The 5,000-nt window shown below is 45.6% G+C and overlaps 1 protein-coding gene across 2 annotated transcripts in view; it reads left to right on the top strand.

Moving 5' to 3' along the window:
• The window catches only part of adamtsl5 (ADAMTS like 5), an 81,793-nt gene that overhangs the window by 55,693 nt on the left and 21,100 nt on the right, over positions 1–5,000 (top strand). For both annotated transcript variants that reach the window (XM_083652943.1, XM_083652942.1), the window contains exon 6: positions 1,422–1,549. In XM_083652943.1, the coding sequence (XP_083509069.1) occupies positions 1,422–1,549 (128 nt within the window). The remainder of the gene's footprint in view (positions 1–1,421; positions 1,550–5,000) is intronic.

Below are 5,000 nucleotides of genomic sequence, written 5' to 3'. Positions count from 1 at the left end.
CAAGCCTCAGGTTTATGAACGTTTTGGAAAACCGCTCAGATAAGTTCAAAGATACTCTTCTACATGGTGGTCCAGCTAGACACAAGGCTGTTTTTTCTACCTGAAAAAGTTGGAGATGAGAGGTTTTCACTCGACAACAGCAGACACACACATTCAGGTAGCCTACTGCAGCTAACTCACCTAGCAGTGCCACCAATCTCTCTGCATGCCCTGAAATAGCAGCTAGCACCAGGGCTAGCACATGATGGGCTAACACACGTCTGATGTGCTTTTGGTCCACATGCAGCACATGTTGAATTGAATTGAATTATTTAATTGAATTGAATTGAATTAGCCTTTATTGTCTCCCTCGGGAGAAATCTTTCTTTCTTGACATGTGTCAAACTCAAGGCCCGGGGGCCAAATCAGGCCCGGCGCCTCATTTTGTGTGGCCCATGAGAGCTAGCACAGAACACAATTTGCGCAATAAAATTCTTCGCAATACAGTTAGAAATAGCTATTGTTAAATTGAATAATAGGTGTAGGCTACTAGTTGTCTGTTTGCCATTGTTTTCCCTATAATTCTGCATTCAGAGTTAGTTATTACATATTAAGTTGTTACTAAAAACAATAATAATCAAATCAGAGGCAATTATGTAATATGATAACAAGTAGGCTAGATACATTTATGTTGTGTTACATTTACAACCGGCCCTTTGAGGGCAACCATAATGCTGACGTGGCCCGGGATGACATTGAATTTGACGACCCCTGACTTGAGGCCATTTACACCTGGCATTAACATGTGTTTTCTGCCATCAGATTGCAATCAGATTGTGTTTTATCACTTGAAAGTACAGGTGTAAACACCCCCCAAAACGCATTGAAGAAGGATTGCAATCTGATCGGCCAAACCACCTCCGGAGGTGGTGGTCAGGGATGCATTGTTTACACATTGAACACAAGTGTAAAAATGCAATGTGTCCTCTCAATCTGGATACAGCAACTGTATGCGGATTGAGAGGACACCCATGTTAACGAAAGGGGGGAAAATGGAATCAGGTTAATGTGGTCAAGTACAATCGGATGGCAGAAAACGCATGTTAATGCCAGGTGTAAAGTGTGATCTGTAACCACACCGCATGGGGAAATCCCATCTGCAGATGAGTGGGTGTGTTTTTTTTCCACTTGCGGCCCCACCTCTCTGGGGCAACATTTCCATGCTGTCATGCCCCACGTGTGTTACGAATTTTCTCCCTGTGACACCTGCTCGCCTCCACCCCCCCCCCCCCCCACACACACACACACACACACCACCCCCCCAGTTCCCCTCTCTTTCACCCCGGCCTGTCACCCCTCTGCCTTCGTCGCCTGTCTGTTGTCCCATAATAAGCTAACGAGCCTCTGTGTTGCCCCCCGGTGGCTCCGCCCCGCCCCTGCAGGCTCCAGCCCCTGCGAGCTCAGCTGTCTGGCCCGGGGTCACAACTTCTACTACAACTTTGGCCGCGTGCTCGACGGCACCGCCTGTGGCAAGGAGGGCGGCGAGGTGTGCGTGAACGGACGCTGCCTGGTGAGTGGTGCCTTTCTTTCGCTGTGTTGAATTTTATTTTTTTAAATGATAAGACACATACAAACAGAAACAAAAGAGCGTAACATACACAAATACACAGATGAAGACAGCTCGCACACCCTCTCCCACCCACACAGCCCCAGACCTCGGCTATAGAGAACCGCGGGAATGAGTCCGGAAGTATACTTCCGGGTTCGTCAGCAAAAAAGTGAATGGGTTTTAGAATGTGGATTTCACTTAAATGCATAAAATAAGGTCTGCAGTTAACAGAAGTTTATGGGAACACGAATTTGCGTTCAGCAGGATCATCTTCACATAAACTTTTGTTAACTATAAAGACCGTATTTGAGGCATTTAAGTGAAATCCCCATTCTAAAACCCCATAGACTTTTCCACGGACGATTTCTGGATAAAGCCTCCAAAAATGCGTCATCCCTGTGGTACTCTATATGGTACCAGAACAATTGGTTACAATGACTGGATATGAACAAATCAATTAAATCAGCATAAAGAGCACTTGAAGCTCATGTATAAATCTTGAGTCAAATGTTTGTTGAAAAAGCGAATAATTTATGTTTTTCATGTCTTTATTTTTTCTGTTTCTGTTTTTGTCTTATTGGAAAGTCGAAGTTAGGGTATTTATTTGTAGGCTCCAAATCCTCCTCCTTTGTCAGCCCTAAAACAATGTGTGACACCGAAGGTCAATTGGCCTTTGCCCCTAAAATGATGGAATTCCAAGCCTGCAGACTCAACTTTGAGGACTCGGACTCGAGATGATAGTGACTTGACTACAACACTGATGAACACACAATATAATGAAATGACCAATTACTTTGTAAAAGTCCATCGATTGTTTTATTTGGTTCTCAGGGTTACTAGGAGCGATAAGTTTGACCAACGTTTTGAAAAATGTCTGCCACAAAAATGTCTGCCAGGCAATATATCTATAAACACATTATGCAAAATGTGCTGCTTTTATCACAAAATGGACATGTGCTCTCATGTGTTGTGCTATGCTGTCCGCGCTCAAAGTGATTTGACTGCTTCTCAGTTTGAAGTCGATTATAAAAACGAGGCTGGCACCAACTGAAATTGTCAGAGGAATGCCAGGATGCCAGGCCTGTCTTCACTCTCCTGTAAGTGATGTTGACCAGTCTGACCGCCGCTCTCAGGACATGCTGTGCCTTAGGGCCACAGTGCACTCATCAGTTAGGCCTTTCACACCGGCAGGGCTCCGTGCCGGTTCTGGTTCCCTGAACCCAAATTTGAACCGGCCGGCGCGTTCAGACCGAATAATTGGTTCGGGACCTGAAAAGTTGGTTCTCAGCGGAACCAAAAAAATAGTTGTTTTTTCCTTGGGAACCGTGACATCATCAGTGGGCGTGTCTCATTCTAGGCTGTGAAAACGAGCAGGAAGGAGAAGAAGACGGTGACAAGATGGAGAAAAATAATTTGCAGTGGTCTCCTGATGAAACCAAATGTTTAGTGGCGATTTGGGCATCTACCCAATCTCAAGAAGAGCTAGAAAGCAGTACAAGAAAGAGCAAGTCGTATGCCGAACTTGCGGAAGAGATGGCCAAGGCTGGGTTCACTCGAACGCCAGACCAAATAATAAACTTAAAAAACTGAAGAAGGACTACCGAATAATGTCCTCCCACTTTGGTTCCGCTTAAACTGGTGTGAACACGGGCTGGTTCGCCAGAAAGCACCAAGGTTCTGAGACTCCAGAACGGAGCCAGAACCAGAACCGTGTCTGTCTGAAAGCGGTAAGTGTGGACCAGTCTGACCGCCGCTCTCAGGACATGCTGTGTGTTAGGACCACAGTGCACTCATCAGTGTGGACCAGTCTGACCGCAGCTCTCAGGACATGCTGTGTGTTAGGGCCACAGTGCACTCATCAGTGTGGACCAGTCTGACCGCAGCTCTCAGGACATGCTGTGTGTTAGGGCCACAGTGCACTCATCAGTGTGGACCAGTCTGACCGCAGCTCTCAGGACATGCTGTGTGTTAGGGCCACAGTGCACTCATCAGTGTGGACCAGTCTGACATGCAGCTCTCAGGACATGCTGTGTGTTAGGGCCACAGTACACTCATCAGTGTGGACCAGTCTGACATGCTGCTCTCAGGACATGCTGTGCCTTAGGGCCACAGTACACTCATCAGTGTGGACTGTAGCCTTCAGCTGCCATTACTGCTCTCTGTCCAACACAGGCTCCAGAGCCCCAGCCATCCACTCTCCTCTCTCTCTCTCTCTCTCTCTCTCTCTCTCTCTCTCTCTCTCTCTCTCTCTCTCTCTCTCTCTCTCTCTGAGTCTCTCTCTCTCTCTCTCTCTCTCTCTCTGTTTCTCTGTCTCTGAGAATATCTCTCTCTGCCTCTCTCTTCTCTCAGTCTCTCCCTCTCTCTCTCTCTCTCTCTCTCTCTCTCTCTCTCTCTCTCTGTGTCTGAGTCTTTCTCTCTTCTCTCAGTCTGTCTGTCTGTCTGTCTGTCTGTCTGTCTGTCTGTCTGTCTCTGAGAGTCTCTCTGCCTCTCTCATCTGTGTGTGTGTGTGTGTGTGTGTGTGTGTGTGTGTGTGTGTGTGTGTGTGTGTGTGTGTGTGTGTGTGTGTGCGTGTGTGTGTGTGTGTCTCTCTCTCTCTCTCTGAGTCTCTCTCTGTCTGTCTGTCGGTGAGTTTTTCTCTCACCCTTGAGCAGATGGGGATGATTGGAAAGTGTATTTGTGTCCCTTGGGTTGGAGGTTTTTCCCTTGCATATTCCTGCAGCAAACGCAGAGTAACCCCCTGCTGTGTGAAGCAGTGTTGGGGGTAACTCATTACAAAAGTAACATATTACATGCTACATACTTTTAGCAGTAACTCCGTAATATGACTTATTACGAATAGGATTTCAGTAATATTATACCAGTTACTTTGTCAAGTAACAAGTTACAAATTGAGTTACTTCAATACCCCCCCTCCCATCAAAGCACATATTTACTGTAAATAAAGATACAATCATTTCCTAATCAACTTGTGTGTTCTTATGCAAATAACCACTACAGATGACAATAACAAAGGAAAAGGATAACATTTAGAATTTTGGATGGTTTACACTGACTTAAAGGCGGTTTAAAAAAAAATCGGGATGGTTCGACGGGTCGGCGATGTCCTTCTGCTACTGCTGTTATTTTGATGAAAGTAATGCAAAAGTAGTGTAATAAGTAACAAGTTACTCTACACAGAAAGTAATATTGTAAAGTAACTTTCAAATGAAAGTGACTAGTAATATGTAATATATTAAATTTTGAAAGTAACTTGCCCAACACTGGTGTGAAGGCATACACAGAGGCACAGTTATTTTTTACACTGGTTACAAAGAATTAATGGGTCTGTACAGTATGTTTGCGTATGCTCCGGAGAGTGTGGCCCCTATCTTGCATCGGCGCAGTTTCTAGGCCGAGCGGCAGGCGCAGATCA

Source organism: Poromitra crassiceps (assembly GCF_964638095.1).
Source record: "Poromitra crassiceps genome assembly, chromosome: 16".
Taxonomy (NCBI): domain Eukaryota; kingdom Metazoa; phylum Chordata; class Actinopteri; order Beryciformes; family Melamphaidae; genus Poromitra; species Poromitra crassiceps.
This window is presented reverse-complemented; position numbering and strand designations above follow the sequence as displayed.